The 24444-nt window shown below is 41.8% G+C and overlaps 1 protein-coding gene across 1 annotated transcript in view; it reads right to left on the bottom strand.

Annotated features, from left to right (window-relative positions):
- Positions 1–24444, bottom strand: part of LOC126335344 (neuroligin-4, X-linked-like) — a 397024-nt gene that overhangs the window by 147106 nt on the left and 225474 nt on the right. The window contains exon 7 of the mRNA XM_049998528.1: positions 946–1097. Coding sequence (XP_049854485.1) covers positions 946–1097 — 152 coding nt within the window. The remainder of the gene's footprint in view (positions 1–945; positions 1098–24444) is intronic.

Here is a 24444-nt window from a genome sequence, read left to right as displayed (position 1 = left end):
GCTACCTGTGCGTTAGGTGTCTTGCATCCCTATCGGGCATTACTTCATTTCGATTGCTTTGTTTGCATATGCGATCAGTGTCTTAGTAGATTCCCCCAAGAGACCGAAAGCATTCAACCGTCTAGAAACAGGGTTGCATAAAGGGCCGCGGAACCACGGAACATTTTAGTAAAACTAATACTGTCAATGTTGGATTCAGATTTTAGTCGCAAACTGTTAATCTGTAACGTGGAACAGAGGAATGTTGCAGTAGAAGTAAAAAAAAAGCAATCCATATTCATCATGTAATTCTAGAAAACGCAATTTCCTAAAAAAAGGGTTAAATTTTGAAGGAACGCAAACAAATATATATGGAACATAGTTTCAATACGTCGTTCAGCTTATAAGAAACATTTTTCTGTTATTCATAAGCAGATTTGCACTTATAATGGTAAACTCTTGCCTTTGATCACTATAAAGGACGTTCCATGAGGTACAAAATAGCAACAATAGTTATACAGATTGTTTTGTCTGTGCACGCAAACTGCAATCGCATCAAAAAAGTAATTGATTTCGTTGCGCAGAAGCACAGAAGTTACGCGATTAGCTAATTATTCTTACTTATGAAATACAGTTTATATTTTTTAAGGATATAAAATACACTGTAGACTAACACAAAAAATAAGTGCGGTTTTATGTGCAAAACAAACAAAGAAAGAACAAAGGGAAGTTATCGGTTCCCAGTATCTCTCTCGTATATGCATTTATGTTTCTCTTCCAATGCTACCACCTAATACTGGTGAACCTTATGTACATAAAGTAATTTGTGTACTGCACCAAAACTACAGAACCGCAGTTTTGGTAGAGCGCAATTTCAGCTGCGACTGCTTCGCCGGCACGTTCCACATGTTGCGGACGTAAGCAATCCGCCCTAACACAGAGTGTGAGGAAGGCGAGGATACTCACCCGGTTCTGGCGAAGTTGCTGAGGTAGACGATGACGGCCTCCGACAGGCCCACCTCAGACTTGGTGTAGTTGCGCGGGAAGTGGTTGAAGCCGTCGACGAGCGGCGCTCCAAAAATGTACGGCAGCTCCTCCCCGTGTACCGTGCCCATCCTCTGCAGACACACAACACCAGGTATTTTAATTCACAATCTACTGAAAACCTGTCACTGTGCAGAGAAATCTCCCGATAAAACACAACAACGCCGGCAATATGACCGGCGTCAGTCTTCTAGAAGCTGTAAGAAAAATATGGCTGAAATGGCTCTGAGCACTATGGGACTTAACATCTAAGGTCATCAGTCCCCTAGAACTTAACCTTAAACCTAACTAACCTAACGACATCACACACATCCACGACAGAGGCAGGATTCGAACCTGCGACCGTAGCGGTCGCGCGGTTCCAGACTGAAGCGCCCAGAACCGCACGGCCACTGCGGCCGACGCAGCTGTAAGAAGCTGGAACATCTTTCACTTTGAAGAAGAGAATGCAAGCCACCTGTAGCAGTGTAGAATAATGGACGAAGTAGGTCTATTCTTAAAATTTTACAACGGAATTCAGAGCATAAATTTTAAGGAACTGTTTGTGAGACCAAACATCATAAAAAGGAACATATACGAAAGAGTAATTCATATCAATAGAATGGATGTTCAATAGTTATGCAGGGAGTTGTTTATGTTGCTGTCGTTTGAAATCGGACACTACAGGGGAAGGAATCAAAGTTGTCCTTTCGATTTTCGTGGCATTCAGTAACTAATATGGTGACACTGCTTTTCTAAATCGTTTTGGGTAAACAACGACTGGTCTTTCAGCTTGAGAACAGGCGATATCGACTACCTTTGCTCCCGTGATTTGGAGTTCATCTACAATAGTGTCGACATCGGCGGGACCTTAGCATTTATTTCGTCCCCTGGTGCCCCCGTATAGATATCTAGTGCAAGAACACTAATAACTAGTGCAATGTGGACACATGGGAAACACAAAACAGGACAGTAGCAGGTGACAACTGTGATTTAAAGAAAACTGCTTGCCTGTGCTCTCTTGTGTCCTATCAACACGTAACGTCAGCCATTTACGCCGGAATCACTTGAACAAGCTACAACGCCTTCATTTTCCTACATAAAATAGTTACAATTAAACTTCCGCTACTTTTAAGGGAACCCGTGACAAATGACTGATCGCAGTACAGTGAAACTTTGTGGGAACATTTGCAAGGACTTGTGGAACAGAAATAACGAATGAACAACTGGAAAAAAAAACAATTTCCACGTGAGATAGTAATATCTGTTAACTGTGTACCATGTTTACGTTTCAGGTTACAAGCATGGTTCAATGTGACGACCCTCTGCATCCACGACACCCTGGACACCCTGTAACCGCACTAGAGATCGCTCTGCTGCTGTCCGAAACAATGGTGGACTAGAATATTCAGCTGTCGTGACACAGTTTGAAGATAGCACAAGACGTCCAGCATTCTCGCCCCTGCCTACAGTACCTTCTTCAACTATTTGTGATGCAATCAGCCGTCGGCCTCTCCCAGCATCAGTTGCCAACTGATCATTTAGTTCGCACTTCAGGATCATGTTCTTCAGCACTGGTACGGAAAGAGGAGCTCTCCGTACTCTTTCAATGCGTCGATAGACGCGAAGAGCAGCAGCACTATTGCTGCTGTTTTGGTAAAAGAACTTTACGAGTAAAGCCCAGGCTCAACGTTCGCAGAACCACGTTGACTATCTGCAACCTTAGTGCACACTGGTGCTTGTGTTTCGACCCTACGTCTCCGTATCATTACTGGGGCCTAGAGGCTAGTCACGACACTAACGCTAATGACGCAGATCCTGCAGCGGATAGTCTGAACATTATTTCTATAAAGTTCTCCGTCTACACTGGCTGAAGTAGAGAAAGTTCAGTCATAGCTACCCTGTATATCCACACCGTGCTTATTAATCTTGGTCAAGTGCGCGGTTGTACATATTTGTTCACAAGCTGAAAAACTGAAGATAGCACGCTGTGATCCTGGAGATTTTCTCGATAATTTATGTACCGTAACAGTCTGGAACCGGGCGACCGCTACGGTCGCAGGTTCGAATCCTGCCTCGGGCATGGATGTTTGTGATGTCCTTAGGTTAGTTAGGTTTAAGTAGTTCTAGGGGACCTCAGCAGTTAAGTCCCATAGTACTCAGAGCTATTTGAAATTTTATGTACCGTAATTTTGTAAGTCTCTCTTTGTTCAACAAGTTATCACTGCCGGTAGGTCGAAGTTAATAGTTATCCTATATTCCCGTCAACTGGTATCATTCCATCTTTACAGTTTCCTAAAATGATTCGTAATTTCTTCATTAATATTTTACGACATTTAATATTCCCACAGATACGAAGTTGTACAGCTAGTTGCTCCATCAGTCCCCAATGCGCATGGAGTGAAACACAATTTACTATTTCTGCCATTTGAATTACAGTCACTGATCATCACACCTGATAATAGGAAAACTGTCTTCGAGAATGAGCTCCAGATAGGAATACCATGTGAGGAAAATAGCTGCTACTACTTTTCCTACTACCTGATTATACTTCTGCTACTAATCACTGCGAATATTGGTTTTCCAGATCCACTTCCCATTGCACAGTTATCATGCTCATGCTGTTACATTAGCAACATCTTGTTCATTTAATCCATAGATTGCGTCCATTCGGCCAAGATCCTTATGCACGTGAATTCGTCTCGTCAGCGGATTCAGATTTTACTTCGGTAGCTTGAATATGTAGCTCTTTTGGTTATCTACTCCAAGGCGCTTTGCAGGGACCAGACATCGGACCAACAAGCGTCAGTATGAAGCGATGCCAACCAGTAGTCCAAGGAAGAGGTATTTTAGAATTTCAACTACGTGTACTCCTACTCATTGCTCTCGAACAAGGGTCTGTAACACATGGACACCTACTGCAAATTAACTGAGGATATCCAAGGCGCAATTTTCTAATAACGACAAATTGTTAAGTATATGGGTATGAGTAAATGCATATAACAGTTTAAAATGTGGATTAGTAGTCTTAATAAAATTTCTTTTGTAATCTCTCGTATGAATATTAGCCGTTGTCCTAACAGCGAACTTCAGGAGTTTATAGTAACAGGGACAAGTCCATCTGAGATTAACTACAAACCACAGGGAAGCACGTCCCATTGCCTCCGACTAAATCGAACTATAAATCAGTGTTTATGATTTGCTGTATCACTCATTCTGCAAGCTGTATATTTGGCACGTTATATGTTCACTGCTATATCTTCCAAAAAGAACCACTTTCAAAAGCTGTAGGAAATGTGTTTTGTAGTCAAAGCGAAAGTTAATGATGGCAGGAAGACAACACTAAAGACAACAAAACGGATGTGAAATGAAAGGGAGAGTTATCAGTTCTTACTATCTCGTTAAATATTCTCAAGTGTCATTTCGGCATTGCATTCTTACATCATGCTCCCGGCATTTTGTATCGCTACTGAGAAATTTAGAGATTAGTCATCCATTACAAAGTTTTCTCGCAGAACGCAGGCTTCTTCCGCTACCAAAAACCGCGCACAGCAAGGAAATGCCATTTGTTCTGTAGAAGGAATTCAGCTACTTAAGTGGCTGTAACTAAGGAATGCCTCTCCATCCCTTCGGTTATCTAAAGCCGTTTGTACTTTATTGTCATTAAGATGGGAGTGAAATCATTTAAAGCAACAAGATTTTACACTAAGTTTCAATTATATGGCTGCCCCAAGCTAAGTGGTCAGAATGTCTCACTAACTTTCGGGAGTCTCGGCTTCGATTTCCGGCGATTTTCCCTTGGTGAGAAGACTGCAAAGTGTTGAGACAAACTCGTGATACGCACTTGACCGAGCAGTAGCGGCTCCAAGTCTAACACAACTGCAGTGTTAGCGGTGTGGTGACCGCTATGCCCCTCCACATTACATCTAGATGACAATTGGTTATGACCGATCTGGCTCGTCTGTCGTCAGAACGAAGGTGTTTTCCTTTCGATTTTATAAAACGTCAAAGAATCGGAATTGCTTAATTTAAAATAAAAAAACAGCTAATCTACATTCGGTACAGTAAAAAATATGTTCCCTTTTTCATTCGATGGTACTACAGGCAACCGTTCCCGTATAATATGGCAAGTCCCAAGAATAGCGAAATATCTTTCTGCTTCACGAAACTTCAGTGACTCAGTACCGGACAAATCTATGAGCTCTGGATTTATATTATCCCTGAGTGCTTTTGGTTGACTGTGATGATTTGCACAAACACGCTGTAATCCTTGATATCTGATGCATTTGATCCCTTTGAATAGAATCCATGGAAAGGTTCAATATCGGTAGACAAATCATGTGATGCTATTGCCACATATGACAATGGAGTCATTATTATAACGTGCTCTTAAAAGTACTTGATCAGTGCTATATCATTTCTGAACAATGAGTGGAAGAGTGATCTCAAGAGGAAAGAGAATGGTTTAGAGAGGCAAGCTAGAACCAAGTTCAAAATGGCTCTGAGTACTATGGGACTTAACATCTAAGGTCATCAGTCTCCTAGAACTTTAAACTACTTAAACCCAACTAACCTAAGGACCTCATACACACCCATGCCCGAGGCAGGATTCGAACCTATGACCGTAGAAGCAGCGCGTTCCGGACTGAAGCGCCTAGAACCGCTCGGTTACTACAACCCGCAGACCAAAGTTGATAGGAATTAAAATAAGCGTAAATGAAGTCTAGTGCGCCAGAAAATCCTTCTTCGTATCCAGGGCTTTATTAAACTGTTCTTCAAACGTCAAATAGCGTTTTCTGCAAAGGTGCTTTCTTGCTATCAAAATTGGAGGTAGATTATTAGAGAGAAACACCGAGAATTTTTGGGTTTGTGTAGCGTTTCAATTTAAAAAATTTATCACAGCCCCTTCACAAGATTAATACAGGCAGAAGTTGCTAAAGAAGTTCTTTTTATTTTTTTAGTATTATCTGAGAGTAATTAGCAATATCTTGGAACTTATTTGACGAAAGGTGCCAGGCGATTCCACCAAGCTACTAAAGAAATCCTTGTAGTGCATGTGGCGTAAGAGAAAATTTTCCTTGAACTCACACCTAAGTAATAAAACGTTCCGCTCAAGGCGCCTTCCAATTCACGTGTCGCACATGTGGGTAAGGAATCTGCTACTACCTGAGCGGTAATTTTATGGCACGCCGTAATGAACAATTACTCGACGCTAGAACAGTGCAGTTAACGTGGAGGACAGCATATATTCAGAATGAACGGCTGTACTGCTTTAATGCCGTCAGCGCAGGGCGCGGCCCCCGGGTGCCCGCCTGACCCGACGTCCCCTGCTAAGCACACGGCGCACGTCCTTCCCGTAGCTGCCTTGTTAGCACGGCTACGGCAATAACCGACCGTCCGGGCCGGCGAGTGCATCCAGCCCTGCGGGTCGCATTAAATGTTAGCCGGCTGCTAACACCTCCACGTGACCCTGCTGCTAACTGCGCGCTTATTATGCAGTCAATGCGGCTCACATACCTCTTTACTGGCCTTTCATCACGGAACTCTGTCGCTGTGCTTCCATACTGGAGGCCTTCTAGATCGTCAATATTAAAGTCACCGACCTTAACAAAAATGGTCAGACTTTTTTCCCCTGCCCCTACTGAAGTTTCATGCTACCTGCAATGTTATAACCGGACGGGGTGGCCGAGCGGTTCTAGGCGCTACAATCTGGAACCGCACGACCGCTACGGTCGCAGGTTCGAATCCTGCCTCGGGCATGAATGTGTGTGATGTACTTAGGTTAGTCAGGTTTAATTAGTTCTAAGTTCTAGGGAACTGATGACCTCAGAAGTTAAGTCCCGTTATATCTGACCTTCAGAAACCACGCCCGAGATTTTCATATTCTTTTGCTCGCTATGCGCAAACTATTAATCCTAAAGGAAATACGAACAGGACCATATCGTAGTAAATGTAATGTATATAAATTTTGTACTGCGATACGTTTTCGCTAAAGGCTACGGTTTTCGTATTCTTCAAGAGAAACGTACAAAAGTCACCTGCAAAGGCACCTCAACCCCCACACTCATCCCTTATCAGTCAGGATTTCTAGCATGTTGGTCGTGCAACCCCTCCTACCACTACACAAAAATTGCCGACCACGGGAACTATTCCAAGATATTGACCTTTTTTTGTCTCTACCGATTGTAGTAATACGCCACCAGCACTAGTCGGGTGTTTCGTTAACTCTATTTAAGCGAAATGTGCGAGGCAAATGAAACTGAAACAACTTTTGAAAACAATGCTAATTACGTTGACAATTCGATGAAAACTTAACCATTACAAGCACAGTAGCTTCTTACTCAGAAGGCCTAACTAAAACAATGACATAACTGTTTTTGCTGTAAAACTTACAAAATTATTAGGTGAAATTTACACCAATGTCAATTTTGCAATTTTTTAAGTGCTCGACTGAGCATGTGGCGTAATAAAGCTAGTCGATGAAGTCCAAAAGAAGGTCGAATGTTGGAATTAATCCATGCAGTTGCAAATTTAGGACACATTTAGAAGGGTGCTCAATGAACAACACATTAGAAATCCTGACACATAGGGACTGAGTGAGGGGGTGGGGACAGGTTTGAAGCTCACATTTGTACATTTGTGATGAACTCTAAAACTACGGCATCTAGTGAAAACGTATCTCAGTACGAAATTTAATTAGATTTCCTACAAAAAGATCCTACTCATTATTTCTTTAGGATTAACAAGTTGCGCGTAGCGAGCGAGAGAATATAAAAGGTGCACAAGCGGTTATTGCAGAGCTATTATAACATTGCAGGTTGCATAAAACGACATCGGTGGCGGCAGCTAAGCCACCCTGTTTGTCATTCTGTTTTCGATTCCATTATCGGTGTATGAACAGCCTTGCAATTAATTAATCAAAAATTTACTCTCGAATTTTTGCCCTGTGGTACTGCACTGCTATGTAACGAAAGAAATTCGAGCCCCCTTGGTAGCAGTCAAGCGGAACTCTTATATTGATCATCCCTGCTCCTTAGTCAGCTCGAAGACGCGATTTAATAAGCATCGCTCTTCTCTGATATCGCTCTCTTGGCGAAATAAAGACTTAACGTCCCACTATTCCTTATTTATTTAAATAAAAGGTAGTACTACTACCCTTCACTAGGCCTGGCTTGTAGTATTGAGCACAGCCCCCTGAGGTATTTTACAACATTATGTGTTCAAAAGTATTCGGACACCTGGCTGAAAATTAGTGACAAGTTCAAAATGCATCCTCCATCGGTAAAGTTTGAATTCAATATGGTGTTGGCCCACCCTTAGCTTTGATGACAACTTCCACTTTCGCTGGCATACGTTCAATCAGTTGCTGGAAGGTTTGTTGGGGAATGGGAGCGTATTCGTCACGGAGTCTGCACTGAGGGGAGGTATCGATGTCGGTCAGTGAGGCCTGGCTCGAAGTCTGCGTACCAAAACATCCCAAAGGTGTTCTATACGATTCAGGTCAGGACTCTGTGCAGGCCAGACCATTACAGACTCCGCCACAGGCTGTGCCATATGAACAGGTGCTTGATCGTGTTGAAAGATGCAATCACTATCCCCGAACTGCTCTTCAACAGTGGGAAGGAAGAATATGCTCAGAACATCAATGTACGCCAGCGCTGTGATAATGCCACGCAAAACAACAAGCGGTGCAAGCCAGCTCCCTGAAAAAGACGACACACCGTAACACTACCGCCTCCGAATTTTATCGTTCGCACTACACACACTGGCAGACAAAATTCATCGTGCATTCGCCATGCCCACACCCTGCCATCGGATCGCCACATTGTGTACCGTGATTCGTCTCTCCACATAACGTTTTCCCACTGTTCAATCGTCCAATGTTTACTGTCTTTACACCAAGCGAGGCGTCGTTTGGAATTTACCGGCGTGATGTGTGGCTTATGAGCAGCCGCTCGATAATGAAATCCAAGTTTTCTCAACTACCACCTCAATGTCACAGTACTTGCAGTGGATCCTGATGCAGTTTGAAGTTCCTGTATAAGCCTAACTGTCATAGCAATAGCAGTGGATCCGGATGCAGTTTGGAATTCCTGTGTGATGGTCTGGATAGATGTCTGCATGTTACACATTACGACCCTCTTCAACTGTCAGCCAATGGATGACGTCGGCCTGTACGCTTTTGTGCTGTACGTGTCCCTTCACGTTTCCACTTCACTATCACATCGGAACCTGTGGGTCTAGGGATGTTTAGGAGTGTGAAAATCTCGCGTACAAACGTATGACACAGGTGAAACCCAATCACCTGACCACGTTCGAAGACCGTGAGTTCCGCTGAGCGCCCCATTCTGCTCCCTCACGATGTGTAATGAATACTGAGGTCGCTGGCCGTGGGTGGCAGCACATTCCACCTAATATGAAAAACGTATGTTTTTGGGGGTGTCCGGATACTTTTGATCACATATTGCCATTCTTCTATGTCATAATTTTAGAAAAATCACGACGTATTCACTGAATTGCTATGACTAGAAAAAGCGTCCTACAACGGAACATGGTGCAAAAGAATTTCTCGTAAAATATGTACAAGGCACAGGGAAGTAAACTAATGCGTGTGAATCTAAGTACATATATGTACAAGAACCAAACTAGCACAGGAGAAGTGGGCGTATAGTTAAAAGCAATCCATTTATTTCGAATGCAGTCTAAATTAGAGGAAGAAATTTGAGTGCAAGTATGTCTACTGCATAGCATTTTATTGTACTGAACTGAATCATGCACTGCTCGAAAATTGGAAAAGAAGAAAGCCGAAGGTGTTGTGTTAACGTACCAAGCTAAAAGTTATGTTGGCTGATAAAAAGTGTGGTAATCATTATCCAGAAGAAGGGACAGATTTATGAGGCATGTGTTATTACATCAGGAAATAATTTTCATGCTACTAAATGGAAGCTTAAAGGGCAAAAACTTTACGCGTTGGCGGATATTAGGACATATTCAATAAATAATTCCGAATGTCGGACCGCATCACATATGTAAGAAGAGTTATGATTTTTTTTCCTTTAGTCTGGCACCTCGACAGAAAATTTCATTGGACTATGTACGTTTCTGGTGTTATTATGGCCGCAAGATTAGAATTAACAGACTCTGAACGCGGTAAAATAGTTGGAGATAGACGCAGAGAGCACTCTATTTGAGAAATACTTAGGTAATTTCATATTCCGAGATTCGCGTTGTCAAGAATGTGCCCAGTATACTAAATTCAGGCATTAACTCACACCACGGACAACGCAGTGGCCGGCGGACTTCACTTAACGACCGACAGCAGCACCGTTTGCGTGGGGCTATCAGTGCTAACAGAAAAGCGATACTGCATGAAATAACCGCATAAATCAACGTGGGACGCACAACAAATGTATCAAGTTAGGACACTGCGGTGAAACGTGGCGTTACTGGAATATGGCAAGAATTCCTTTGCTAACAGCACGACATCGCCTCTAGCGCCTCTCCTGGGCTCGTGAGAGTATCGGTTGGACCATAGAAGACTGGAAAACCGTGGTCTGGTCAAATAAGTCACGATTTCAGTTGGTAATAGTTGGTAAAAGGTAATGGTAAAGTTCGAGTCTGATGCAGACCCAACGAACTCATGGACCCAAGTTGTCAACAAGGCATTTTGCACTCAAATGGTGGCTCCTAATGTGTGGTTGCGTTTACATGGAGTGGAGTGGGTCCTCTGGTTCAACTGAACCGATCATTGACTGGAAATGGTTGTGTTCGGCAATTTGAATATCATTTGCAGCCATTCGTGGACCAAACTTCCTAAACAACGATGGGATTTTTATCGATAACAGTGCGGCATGTTACCTGGGTACACTTGTTCCCGACTGGCTTGAAGAATATTTTGGAAAGTTCGTGCGAATGATTTGGCCACCCCTCAACAATTTATGGGACATAATCGAAAGGTCAGTTTGTGCACAAAATCCTGCACCGGTAACACTTTCCCAGTTGTGGACGGCTATAGTGGCGACACGGATCAATATTTGTGCATGGTACTTCCAACGAGCTGTTGAGTCCAGATGAAGTCGAGTTGCTGCACAACGCCGGGAAAACGAGATCCGGTACGATATTAGGAGGCATCGCATGCTTTTGTCACCTCAGTGTACACCGCCTGGAAAGTCATTCAGTCTTTTCGTAGATGTCCGCAACCTACAACTGAACGCTGTTTAATGGGAATTGGATGTCTGCAGGAATGAAGAAATAAAAAAAAATGTGTAAGTGATTCTATCTAGAAGAATAAGCTAAGACCAGCAGAATCTAACAGCTAGGTTTATTATCTGACAGGAAACGTAAAATATAAATCTTTTCGAAGCAATGATATTGCAGCACTGTTGTATGTGCCGGGCCAACGTCTAAATCACCATACGGAGTTTAGTCGCAATTATGGGATTGTCGAGGAATACTGGAGTGACATAATACATTACACTGCATGAATGGCGAATGTTGCACAAAAATGAAGGAACAATGGGTGTGCCCTGAGGAAGCGAAATAGCACTTTAAATTTTTTCACTAGAAGTACATGATTTATCTGATAATGTGGTAGATCAGTTTCATTTTTACGCCTCAGGCGTAGGAAGTTTATTTTATTACGATGTAATTTAAAGATGTTAGCCTCTGAGATCTTTAGCAAGTCTACGATGTAATTTTTTACCCATTCTATGTTCAGCGGTCTTCCTCTCTAGGTAGACGAATATAATACAATGCTAGAGGGATCAGTTTGCGTTAATCAGTACATTGAATTACGAGCTTTTCTGTCGAGTTCCGTCACATGTAATTCGCTGCCACTACATGCGGCATAATTTTCTGAACAATACTGCGAAAAAAGATTCCAAAGTCAAACTTATTTAGGACCGTGTATGAATGCATCTCTGGGACTCTGCTAATTAATTTACGCGCTCAAAATTAAACACAGCGTACATGAAATTCTTGTTTCATACTGCCACATTAATCTGCTTCGTACCAAAGGAAGCAAAAAATCATTGTTCTCATATTTCAAATTCTCCATCCAAGGAGGGTAAAAAACAGGCAACAACATCATTCGTTTTTCACATATTTCATTATTTTAATTTTATTGTGTTTATTTATGTATTTACTTCGAAATGGAAGAAAAGAATCAACAGAACATTCCCATTGTTCGTTACAGACACTGTTGTATACTACAAAGCATAGTTAATGCACTATATAAAGAATTGGCAGAATGGTATGTCAACATTTTTACTCGTTTTAATGGAGAGCAGCTCTTTCTGAATGCAGATAAATTTAAGTCAATACCTGTAATAAACAGGAGGAAGACGATAGCATATCGTTACATGATTGGTAGTAAACATCTAGAGCAGCCGCGGTGGCCGAGCGGTTCTAGGCGCTAAGTCCGGAACCGAGCAACTGCTACGGTCGAAGGTTCGAATTGTGCCTATAGTATGGATGTCTGTGATGTCCTTAGGTTAGTTAGGTTTAAGTAGCTCTAAGTTCTGGGGGACTGACAACCACAATGTTAAGTCCCATAGTGCTCAGAGGCATTTGAACCATCTAGAGCAGGGTGCTGAACCCATTGATTGAGATGGACCAGTCGATCGCAATGGCTCTATAATCTTTCAAAATCTTTTGTCCGAAACCTGTTTAAATGAGGCGCTAAATCTGACAATACTGTCTCCGCCTCTTTCTTCTCCATCTACTTTACACCACCTTTACCGCTCGAGCCAACCAACAGTGTGTCGTCCTGCATTGTGAGCTTACTACTCACGAACTGTAATTAAATGTGAAACATTTTCCTGAAGTACAGTCAGAACTGTGGATTCAACAAAGATCATAGGATCAAGAAGTTGCAAATATACGGCGAACGAGGCAACATTGAAACAGAGTTTGAAAACTTCATTCTAAGATTCCAAGGCAATGGAACCTGTTATAGCTCAACATTTCCAGTAAGTGACCGAGGAAGATATTTCAAATAAAATGAACTGTGAGACTTAACTTCAAATAATTCGATTTCAAATTGACATTTCCTTAAAATTAGAATACAGTGAAGGTAACGTTTAGTAATCAGTTATTGTAAATTCAATAACCAATATTCTAAATGTAGCATCGTATGTTTTATCATTCTTAGGATCAACTTAACTATGTGAGCAGCGTTATCAACGACGCACACAGTAAAATCAAAGTGTAGAAATAAATTGACTGATACTTATCTTTCACTCAATTTAAGACTGACTCTGGCAAATTATTCACCACATAATAATAAACTTGCCAATTATATGCAACGGCCGGCCGGAGTGGCCAAGCGGTTCTAGGCTCTACAGTCTCGAACCGCGTGATCCCTACGGTCGCAGGTTCGATTCCTGCCTCGGACATGGATGTGTGTGATGTCCTTAGGTTGGTTAGGTTTAAGTAGTTCTAAGGAACTGATGACTTCAGAAGTTAAGTCCCATAGTGCTCAGAGCCATTTGAACCATATATGCAAAGCCAAGTAACTCACTAAACCTTTCTCAACATTTATTAAGAGATATATTTTCATTTTTCACATCTGTAATGTCTTAAAAATTCAGCTGTAGGACTGCAATTGCTGGTCTGGAGAAAATAACATTTATGTATTTTGTGTAATTAAAACGGTTAATTTTGGCTGTAGTTTTTGTGCTTAAACTCTTTATGAATTTTTAAGTCGATACACCTCTAAATGGAAGACCTGCATCAATAGAACTGAAGCCAAAAAAGGTTGAGAACTCCTGATTTACAGCATAAAAATTGCATAAATATTTTAGGGGAATACTAATAAGTTATATGAGAAGGTATGATCACGTAATACCAGTGCTAGGGAAGTCGAATGTAGTCGAATTAAATCGTGTGATGCTGAGGGAATTAGAGTAGAAAATGAGACACGTAAAGTAGGAAAGGAGTTTTGCTATTTGCGGAGAAAAATAACTAATGATGGTCGAAGTAGAGAAAATATAAAATGTAGACTGGCAATGGCAAGGAAAGCGTTTCTGAAGAAGAAAAATTTGTTAACATCGAGTATAGATTTAAATGTCAGGAAGTCCTTTCTGAAAGTATTTGTATGGAGCGTAGCCATGTATGGAAGTGAAACGTGGACGATAAATAGTTTGGACAAGAAGAGAATAGAAGCTTTCGAAAAGTGGTGTTACAGAAGAATGCTTAAGATTAGATGGGTAGATTACATAACTAATGAAAAAGTATTTAATAGAATTGGGTAGTACGGACGTTTGTGGCACAACTTGACTAGAAGAAGGGATCGGTTGGTAGGACATGTTCTGAGGCAACAGAGATCACCAATTTAGTATTGGAAGGCAGCATGGAGGGTAAAAATCGTAGAGGGAGACCAAGAGATGAATACACTAAGCAGATTCAGAAGGATGTAGGCTGCAGTAGGTACTAGGAGATGATGAAGCTTGCACAGGATAGAGTAGCATGGACAGCTGCATCAAACCAGTCTCAGGACTGAAGACCACAACTACAACAAGGGAATTCGAATGCAAGACTTAGATTTGTTGAATGGATTCAATATATCTGCAAAGAAAATCGGATACAAGAGGCTTTCGCAGCCAGTTGCAGAATGTTCCAGCGTCTGGAGTCATTATTAAGCGTCTATGACATCACACAATAAATGAATTTTCATAGAAAAACGTTGCTAAGGCCGTCGCAGGTCGCTGTAAAGTAAAACAAGAATGATCGGAGAAGACGATTTCGAATGCATTAACGAAAGACGACATATTTCCTGCGAAATTCTAATGGCTATTTTTTGGTTATCAATCTTCTCACTGGTTTGATGCGGCCCACTACTAACTCCTCTCCGTGCTAACCTCTTCATCTCAGGGTAGCACTTGCAAGCTACGTCCTCATTTATTTGCTGGATGTATTCCAATCTGTCTTCCTCTACAGTTCTTACCCTCTGCAGTTCCTTCTAGTAACATGGAAGTTTTCCCCTTAAGTTTCCTATCGCTTCTTCTTATGAGGGTTTTCCACACATTCCTTTCCTCTCCGAGTCTACCCAGAGCCTTCTCATTCCTTACCTTACCAGTCCATCTAGTTTTCAACTTCCGTCTGTAGCACCACATCTCAAATGCTTCTAGTCTCTTCTGTTCCTTTTCTTTCACAGTCCATGTTTCATTACCATACAATGCTGTGCTCCAAACGTACGTTGTTAAAAATTTCTCCGGCGAATGAAGACCTACATTTGATGGTAGTAGACTTCTCCCAGGAATGCCTATTTTGCCGGTGGTAGTCTGGTTTTGATGTCTTCCTTGCTCCGTTCGTCATTGGTTATTATGCTGCCTAGCTAGTAGAATTCTTGAACTTCATCCACTTCGTGACCATCAATCCTGATGTTAAGTGTCTCGCTATTCTCATTTATGCTATTTCTCATTACTTTCGTATTTCTTTGATTTAATCACCACTCATATTCTATACTTATTAGACTGTTCATTCCATTCAGCACATCAAGTATTTCTTCATTTTCATTGAGAATAGTAATGGGTTCATCGAATGTTATTAATATCTGTGCAACAATGAAAATGTAATTCGAATGAAAATAGCCAATTCCTATCCATTCTAATGTGCTGATCGCGAATATCACAAAGACAATTCAAAATTAGTTCTGGTTTTCATTTTACACTGTTTGCTACGGTGAGATAATTATATACGGATTTTTTATGTTAAGTTTAAAATCAAAAAATTATAGTGGTTTGTCAAAGTCATAATAACTAGTAACAATGGATTATATTATTGACCACCGACAAAGTACGAGATTACTTCTGATGGGGATTCTGAATGTCCTGGATCATGTACATCACAAGAGCCAGTGTCTCTTCGAAATGTGTCATCGACTGATGATTCACAAATATTGTCTACATATGAGTTAAGTGATCTCATTTGAGATTTGCCAGCTCTATAAATCTAATGCTGAGATTTTAGCATCAAGATTGCAGCAGCGCAAAGTCTTACTTCTGCGCAATATTTTGGATAGAAACATTTTGATACCAATTTTAGTGATCTTTTTGTCTCCCTCCTCTTCAACTTCAGTGACTTTATTGATGCAAATAATAATTTTTGCACATTTATTTCCAGATTAACTACCAGTTGTTCAAGTTGACTGCTACTGAAGTGAACAAAAATGCCTCGAGTTTGTGTTAACAGTGCTGACACTTTTTGCTATGTGTCTGGGCGAGTGGCATTTGCTTCACAAAAACAGCAAATAACTCCATTGATTAAAAATGCTTACAGTTGTTATTTTGGGTGCAAAATATGTAATCAGGATAAACCCTGGGCTCCACATTTGATCTAGAAGATAATGTCTAAGAAGAAGTAGCAGACAGTTATCTATCGTAACATTCCATCTGCCATACGTCCAGTTCTACATGGGGTAAGATTACCAATACCTGAACCACCGACAGAGTACAAGATTACTTCTGATGGGGATTCTTAATGTCCTGAACCAAGTACATCACAAGATCCAGAGTTTCTTTCAAATATATCATCAACTGATGATCCACAAAAATTTTCTCAAAATCAGTAAAGTGATCTCATTAAAGATTTGGATCTATCTAAATCGGAGGCTGAGATTTTAGCATCAAGATTGCAGCAGCGTAATTTTCTAGAAAGGAATGTAAATGTTTCATTCTACCGCAAAAGAGAGCAACAATTCGCTCCTTTTTTTAACATGCAAGATAGTCTTATGGCATGTGTAGACATAAATGATCTATTGAAGGCTCTCAGAATTAATTAAAACTCTGATGAGTGGACACCTTTTAATGATTTGCAAAGTTGAGCTTAAAAGCAGTACTTTTACTTATTGGTAATGAGCTTTCTTCTATTCCAGTTGGACGTAGTGTGCATATGAAACAGTCATACCGAAACGTGAAAATTTTACTAGAAGCCTTAAAGCATAATGATTCTCAATGGCGGATTTGTGGAGACTTGAAAGCTGTTGCAGTGCTATTAGGTATGCATTTAGGCTATCTAAATATTGCTGCTTTCTCTGTGAATGGGACAGGCGAGCTCGTGCGTCGTGCGGCTCATTGCAGTAAACATGAATGGCCCACCAAAAAATCTCTTCAACCAGGCATAAAGAAAATTAAGAGTGAACCTCTAGTAGACCCTAAAAAGATTCTGTTCCCACCCTTCCACATCAAGTTGGAACTTACGAAAAACTTTGCTAAGGGAATGAACAAAGATGGTGACGCGTTTAAGTACTTACGGTAAAAATTCCCTTACTTAAGTGATGCCAAAGTAAAGGAGGGCATCTTTGTAGGCCCACAGATTCGAGAGCTTTTTAGAGACCATACTTTTGAGGGAATCGTACACACTAATGAGAAGCATGCATCTGGATGTTTTAAGACTGTCTGTTTGCAGTTTATAGGGAACAAACGAGCAATAAATTACAAGGAGATTGTAGATACCATGTTGCCACCTTATGAAAAACTTGGTTGCAACATGTCATTGAAAATGCATTTTATACATAGTCATCTTGACTTCTTCCCCAAAGATTGTGGCGCAGTAGGTGATGAAACTGGCGAGCGATTTCATCAAGATATTGCGACATTTGAGAACAGGTATGCCGGAAAGTGGAGGTCTACTATTTTAGCAAATTACCGTAGGACTGTCGGAAGGGATGTTCCCGAGTATGTGTACAAATGTAAATCCAAGCGAAACGGTCATCTGAATTTATCTCTGAACAAAATATGTAATTGTACCCTATATACTGTACATATGGACATTTAACATTTGTAATCCTTTATGTACATTTGTGACCAGTTAAAAACTGGAGCTAAATATTTATGAAGATGATTTCGTATCATTTTTTACTGAAATAAACATAACTAACTCAATGCAATTTACACACTCTCACTTCAGATTTGTAGTTCAGCGTATCCTTTCACCTTGAATTTTAACTCCACACCTGAACCTTTCTTTTATCTCCATCATTGCTTCTTCAATTTACAGACTGAACAGTAGGGACGAAAGACTACATCCCAGTCTTACAGCCTTTTTAACCCAAGCACTTCCTTCTTGGTCTTCCACTTTTATTATTCCATCTTGGCTCTTGTGCGTGTTGAGTATTACTCTTCTCTCCCTATAGCTTACCCCTGATATCCTCAGATGATAGAACAACTTGTACTATTTGGCATTGTCTAACCCTTTTTCCACGTCGACAAATATTATGAATGTGTCTTGAGTTTTCTTTACTCTTTCTTCCACTATCAACCGCGACGACAGAATTGATTCTCTGGTGGCTTTACCTTTCCTAAAGCCAAACTTAACGTCCTCTAAACATCCTTCATTTTCTTTTACAGTCCTCTCTATATTATTCTTGTCAGCAAACTGGATGCATAAGCTGTTAAGCCGATTGTGCGACAATTTTCGCACTTGTCAGCTCTTGCAGTCCTCGGAATTGTGTAGATGATATTTCTCCGAAAGTCAGATGGTACGTCGCGAGACTCATACATTCTACACACCAACATGAACGTGAATAATCGTTTTGTTGCTACTTCCCCCAATGATTTCAGAAATTCTGATGGAATGTCATATATCCCTTGTGCCTTATTTGATCTTAAGTTCTCCAAGTTCTTTTAAATACTAATTCTAATACTGGATACCCAATCTACTACAGATGGACTCTTGTTTCTTCTTCTATCTTCTCAGACAAATCTTACCCTCATAGAGGCCTTCAACGAATTCTTTCCACCTATCCCTTCCCTCATCTGAATTTAGCAGTGGAATTCCCGTGGCACTCAATGTTAGCACCTTTGTTTTTAATTTCACCGAAGGTTGTTTTTACTTTCCCAGATGCTGAGTCAGTCCTTCTGACAGTCATTTCTTTGTCGATTTCTTAACATTTTTCATGCAGGCATTTGGTCTTAGCTTCCCTGCGCTTCCTATTTATTTGGTTCCTCGGTGACTGTATGACCATTATACCGGTTCCATCGCATATCTCACGTAGATATAATAAGATACGAAAGATAAGTACTCGTTGAGAAGCAAACAGACAGTAGACTTACGCTTGCTCGAAACGTAAATGGAATGGGAAAAACACCAACAATGTTGGTGCGATATACTCTCTGCAATGTACTTCATAGACACTTCTACTTATTTCCTATTGGATGGAAAATTAAACCGAAGGCGTTCCATTTTGAAGTAAAGGCACCAGGTACGCCAAGTTGAAACCAACGCGTTTATACTGGCTGCAATACTGGTTAATATGTCAGGGGTTTTCGGAAAGAAATTCAGTAATCGTTCAAAATTGACGTTCTGCTACATTTAAGCAGCATTATTTTCGTTCGTTAGGGTACTGAGACGATTCTGGGTTTGAAGGCGTTGGATTTGTATGTCTCGAGGTGCTCCTGGGGCGTCGTGCGGAGGCGAAAGATAACCTTTTGATGAGTTTCATTCACGGAAATTAGTCTCTCAGAATATGCAATGTCGTGCGTCGAGCCGTGGAACTCCTCCCTGGGAAAGTTCCATGGTTTTTGTCAACACGAATCTAAGAATGCAGAAGGGACGAGTCTGGCGACAGAAATCTATCAGACAAGATGTTCTTGTGAAACGACTAAGTTGTAGTCTGATCTGTGAACTGAGTCTGAGATGTAGCCTGTCCAATAAACCAGATTGTGTCCAGAGTATTTAGCCTGTCCTTGTTCGTAGTAAAAGTAACTTTACGGAAAGAAAGCTTTACGGAAAGAACCGCTGGAAGGAGGAGTTTCCGTCTGGTGTAAGGTGAAAGCATACCTCAAGATGCCGGAAACCCACATACCGTACATTGACGTCGCATTAAAACTCCCTGCGTTGCGATACAAAATTCACAATGAAACTTGAGGAGGAGAGCAAACTACCTGTTCTCGACATGTTAGTTGGGAGAGGAACGGAGTTATCCATGGGTCACAGTGTACAGGGAAAACCTACGCACACTGGCATTTATCTGCAAGCCTTGAGCCATCACCATTTGTCACAAAGAAATGTGGTACTAAAGGCTCTACGTCATAGAGCTCGTACATTTTCAGACAAGGAGAGTCTCGCCGAAGAATTACAACAGTTACGAACAGCGTTGCCAAGGAGTAGCTACACAGATCATCAAAACAGAATGGGCAGTGCAGTCCAAAACAGTAACGCCTGAGAAAAAGGGTGAGAATGAGGCCGAGGAAGAGAAACTGAAAATCACTTATCTACCTTGTGCTCGCCCAATTTCCGGAAAGAACGGTAGACTCCTGCTGAAGCATGACACCAGGTGCATTTTGATCCCTTCAACTAAGATAAAAACTAGTCTTTGTAATATTAAATACGACCTTGGTCACCCAAAGCAGGGTGTGAACCGTATTGCATGCGAATGTGGCATGTCTTAGGCGTAGCAGACTATCAGAACAGTCATGTAGAGATGAAAAGAACATCAGTCAAATACCGATGAAAACAATCAAGCATTCGAGAAATGAAATACAATTAGGCTAGTAGCGCTGCGCAAACGCCAAGTTTCTCAGTGGGCGTAATTAAACAGTCTTTCGAGATAAAAGTTGTCAGAAAAACTAATTAACATCGTCTGCGGTTCCATGTTAAACAACGCTTGGGATCCGACACTCCATTTATTACAATCTGGTCGACCATCGCATCCACCAGAGTTGGAAAATATCAGTGAGAGCTCTGTAAAAAAGAGCATCAAAGGGCGTAATGAGTGACGGGAATCGAACTAGGCTATAAACAGTAATCAACAATAGTTCATAGTCTGGTTGAGTTTCCGATAGCGAGTACACATAGCAGCCAAACTCGCAGCACCTGAAGAAGACCAATGAGTCAGTCGTCGAGATATCGTGCAGAAAATGGAAACAACGACTCAGCAGAGCACAAGAAACTCATTATTAATCAGTCGCGACAAGTAAAACCGAGAGATCACGCCGCTCTACAGTGGCTTGCGGCATATGCACGGTTCACTCACATTAATGAGACCATCGCCTGTGTTCAACATTAACGTGAAATAACAACTATCAGACGACAGGTGGCAACACTAGCAGGCAAGGGTACTAAGCCGTAACGGGGCATGCGCAAAAGAGTGAAGTAGTTGTTATGCGGAGAGGGATCGGTTTATCTGACGTCCAAAAGGGGATTATCAGTACGTTTAGGGTAAAGGGTATAACACTTCCAAAACTGCAGTTTGTAAACTGTTTGCCTGCCGCAGTTGATTGAAGTATATAGTACAGGGTAAACTGGAGCTACCCCAAATCGGCGCTAAGCAAGTGTGATGCTCCACGGGTCATATACGACAGGGGTGAACGATGGCTCTGAGATGTGTACGAGGGTATAGACGCGAAACTGTTGAGCAACTGACAGCCCAGATACACCAAGAGGCGAACAACAGTATCCCCCCCTCCCATGTTTTCGTGGCGAGCTTGCTGTGTATGCTGTGTATGCGCGCGCGCGCGTGTGTGTGTGTGTGTGTGTGTGTGTGTGTGTGTGTGTGTGTGTGTGTGTGTGTGTGTGTGTGTGTGTGTGTGTGTTTTCCGAAGAGCAAAAGAGCACCAAACTAAGTTTTCTGCACTTTTATGGCATTAGAACTCCCAGTATTTAAACTCAATTAACAGTGTAAGGGACCACGTTGAACGGGCTTTTGGCGCCATTGATCATCAACCAAGAAACCTAGGGCAGCTGGCCACGGCCATGTAGTCGGCTGAACCATCTAGAACCCCATCGACACACCTCCTGCATGTCTAGCTCTTGACAGAACAGTGTAACTGGACAGTGTACAGCATGAGTCAAGAACGACTCACAACTTTAGAATCATATAGAAATTTATTGAGATAACTTACAGAAATGGTATACGAGTCATTTTGTCGCAGACAGTCTCAACTCGGATTCACGTAGGTAAGTACCGCATTCCGCCACCATGAGCGCCAGCGTAGTGCAAAGTTAAAACAGCTACTTGCACTGGAGCACAGCGTGCTCATTGTGTATTTTGCTTTCATGAAATGAACTCTGCAATAATTGTTCGGGGCAAATTCCTTACCGAATACGCTAAGGAACCTCCAAGACGACATACAGATTACTCTTGGCAGAAGAACTTGATTGAGACGGGTTGTTCACTGCGACATGATAAATTACCAGGTCGCCTGCATGTTGATGGTTATGTCTAACATGACAGAGTACTTTGCTCGCAGTCCACAAGGATCAGAGCGACGTTAGTCTCGCGAAACTGGTATTCCACATAAAACTGTCTGGTGAGTACTGCGTAGACGTTTACACTTAACTATACAGATTCACAAGGGCTCGTGGGGAATTTTGTGCGGAAGTCTTGCATCGGATAGAGGACGACGAGACTTCAAATGGCTCTGAGCACTATGGGACTTAACATCTATGGTCATCAGTCCCCTAGAACTTAGAACGACTTAAACCTAACTAACATAAGGACATCACACACATCCATGCCCAAGGCAGGATTCGAACCTGCGACCGTAGCGGTCGCGCGCTTCCAGACTGAAGCGCCTAGAACCCCTCAGCCACCAGCGGCCGGCGACGAGACATTCCTGAACACAACAATCTTCACTGACAAGTCAATGTTTTATATGAATGGTAATGTGAACAACCACAACTGGAAGAATATGGGGCAACAAAAATCGACCTATAACCATGGAACACATTCGGGACAGCCCCAAAGTTAATGTGTTTTGTGCCCTTAGCAAATAGAACGTGTGCGGCCCTTTCTTCTTCATGGAGAAAAGTTTCACTGTTGTGTATCTGGATATGCTTGGAAACTTTTTTATTCCATAGATCGATGAAGATGATCGAGGTGGAAAAGTTTACAACTAGCATGACGGTGTACAAACCCATTTCCTCACGGGAGTTCGAGGTTTCGGTCGATTATCACTTCAAAGGTCGCTGGATTCGCCGTGAAGGACCAATCTCATGACCACTACGCTCCCCAAACCTTACCCCAGAGGATTTATTTCTCTTGGGTTTCATTAAGGACTGCGTGTATGCTCCTCACTACCAAACAATTTACCAACCTGAAAAATCGAATACAGGCTGCCGCTGCACAAGTTACGTCCATTTTGCTGCAACGAGTGTGGAAAGAAATTGAGTACCAGTGAGATGTTTGCTGCGTTACCAATGGTAGTCACGTCGAACAAAAATTACACATGGAACTTTTACATAAGACTTGAGGTTGTTTAGTACAAAATGACATCTACCGATTCGGTAAGTTATCTCAATAAATTCCTGTATCATTCAAAAGTCCTTTTTGACTAACCCTGTATATTAAGCAAGTGTAAGCTTTAGGTATCTATCTTTGTTACTAATAATATATTGCAATAAATTGAAGAAACTTCAATGGTGACACTATTTCGTGCAAACTAATGCCGACAACATTACAGTACCATCTGTGGACTATCTGAAATTTAAGCACATATCCGACACGTAGAAGCCTGTCGCAGCAGAATGCAGGGGGGCGCCAGGTATTCAGAAAGGATGTGCTGTGGTTTTTCTTTTTTGGGTGGGAGGCAGAATATATGAGAGAGTGAGGGAAACGTTCGGATAGGAAAAGTGAGAAGGAGAGAGAAAGTGGCCGAGAGCAGGTGTGCGAGAAGTCCAGCGCTGGACGCGGCTTGCGTTAAGTGAATAATGCCCGTGGCGAAGCACGGCGATACACGCAAGGACTGTGCTACGGCCGTATAAACGTCCCCGCATCTGGCCCGTGTTATAAAATACTGTCGTTGTGACTAACGTGCCGGCCGGCCACGCTGTGACGTCGCCATTTTATCTTCATTAATTTTTCACAGCCGAGGCGGAGCGGACAAAAAGAGAAAAATAACAAGCACCAGCATGTCGCTGAGGGAGACAGCTCCGAAAATCCTGTAGAGCAGTGCTGAATCATTCGTTACGTATGCATCAGCGGAGAGTCGACAATGTGTGCCGCAACATTATTTCACATCGGACACGATGTATTTCTTTAGTTATCACCCACAGAAATCTGTGGGTACGTACGCGTTAGGCCATGAAGTACTGTTTTGCTACTACTAAAGAAGTTCAGGTTCCCATTATTCCCGACCACAAGGGATGGTTCTTGGGACGGTACTGAATTATCGGGATTGATACGAGGTCGACGTTTTATTTGCTACAGAAAAGCATAGATTGAGTTCAGTTAAGGGATAAGTGTTTAGATGTCCATCCATTCCACAAAAATTCTCTGTGCTTAGATTCAATAGTCCGTTTGTGAACGCAGCAACATATCTTTGTTATAAGAAGGTCAGATTTAAAACGCGACCGCTACGGTCGCAGGTTCGAATCCTGCCTCTGGCATAGATGTGTATGTGATGTCCTTAGGTTAGTTAGGTTCAAGTAGTTCTACGTTCTAGGGTACTGATGACCTCAGATGTTAAGTTCCATAGTGCTCAGAGCCATTTGAGCCTTTCA

This window comes from Schistocerca gregaria, chromosome 2 (genome assembly GCF_023897955.1).
Source record: "Schistocerca gregaria isolate iqSchGreg1 chromosome 2, iqSchGreg1.2, whole genome shotgun sequence".
Lineage (NCBI taxonomy): Eukaryota > Metazoa > Arthropoda > Insecta > Orthoptera > Acrididae > Schistocerca > Schistocerca gregaria.
The sequence above is the reverse complement of the archived record's forward strand: the minus strand, read 5'-3'. Positions and strand labels throughout refer to the sequence as shown.